A 1,103-nucleotide genomic window follows, 5' to 3' on the forward strand; every position below is an offset into this window, starting at 1 on the left:
TCCCACCTGCTCATCCCGGGGTATTAGGCAGCCATGGGTATTAGGAAAGGCAACCAGGAACCTCCGGAATGGTCTTGACAATGACAACGCCCCCACCCCTTCATGTAACTGGATCTGGTCACTGGATGCACCTCACTCCTCGACCCGGACAGCGAGTGTAGGGTTGCCAGCTCTGGGTTGGGAAATGCCTGGAGATTTGGGGGGTGGAGCCTGGAGGGAGTGCAGTTTGGGGAGGGTGGGCCTTAGCATGGTACAATCCCATAGAATTCGCCCTCCAGCTTAGCCATTTTCTCCAGGGGGGACTGATCTTTGTAGTCTGGAGGTCCGTTGTAAAAGTGGGAGGTCTCCAGGCCCCACCTGGAGGATGGCAACGCTGTGGAGCCCCTCTTCCCTTCTCCTCCCCCCCCCTCGCCGGCGTAGTCTCAAGGGCTCTTTTCTCTTCCAGACGGTGCGCGTCCAAGGCAACGACATCTCGCACCGGCTGCGCCTGTCCGGGGTGCGGCGGCAGGACGAGGGGGTGTACGAGTGCCGCGTCTCGGACTACAGCGACGAGGACACGCAGGAACACAAAGCCCAAGCGCTGCTGCGCGTCCTGGCGCGCTTCTCGCCCCCCGACGTGCAGGCGGCCGAGGCCGTCTCGCATATCCAGAGGAGCGGCCCCCGCAGGACCAGCCCGTCGGGACGCGCCACCGCCGAGCCCGGCCTGGGAGACAAGCGCCTCCTGCCGGCGCAGGGCGAAGCCGCCGCCTCCTCGTCCGCCTCCTCCCCGGCCGCCGCCGCCGCCTCCTCCTCCTCCTCGTCGGCCTCTTCCACCTCCTCCACGTCCACCACCACGACCATGGCGGCGGCGGCCGCGGCAGCCTCGTCGGCCTCGCCCCGTCCGGGCAAAGCGGCCATCCTCCGCCAGCAGCACGGATCGGGTAGGTGGAGGCGCAGCGACGCCCAGCGGGCGCGGAGCGGAGCGCGGGGAGCTGGCCGTGGTGCTGGTTCGGTCAAAGGCGCCGGCGGATTTCTAGCGGGGCCCGGCTGCACAGCGACCTCTAGAGGCCGCGTTGGGTTTCTGGCAGGCTCTTCTTCTCTTTCGAGCGGGGGGGGGGCGGGCG

General features: G+C 67.5%; 1 protein-coding gene across 1 annotated transcript in view; it reads left to right on the top strand.

The window, feature by feature from the left end:
- The window catches only part of VSTM2B (V-set and transmembrane domain containing 2B), a gene marked incomplete at its 3' end in the record, with an annotated part of 20,274 nt that extends 19,223 nt beyond the window's left edge, over positions 1-1,051 (top strand). Inside the window, exon 4 of the mRNA XM_015425807.1 lies at positions 446-1,051. Coding sequence (XP_015281293.1) covers positions 446-1,051 — 606 coding nt within the window. The remainder of the gene's footprint in view (positions 1-445) is intronic.
- Between the last annotated feature and the right edge of the window lie 52 nt (positions 1,052-1,103).

Source organism: Gekko japonicus, unplaced genomic scaffold, assembly GCF_001447785.1.
Source record: "Gekko japonicus isolate JY-2015 unplaced genomic scaffold, Gekko_japonicus_V1.1 scaffold1985, whole genome shotgun sequence".
Classification (NCBI taxonomy): domain Eukaryota; kingdom Metazoa; phylum Chordata; class Lepidosauria; order Squamata; family Gekkonidae; genus Gekko; species Gekko japonicus.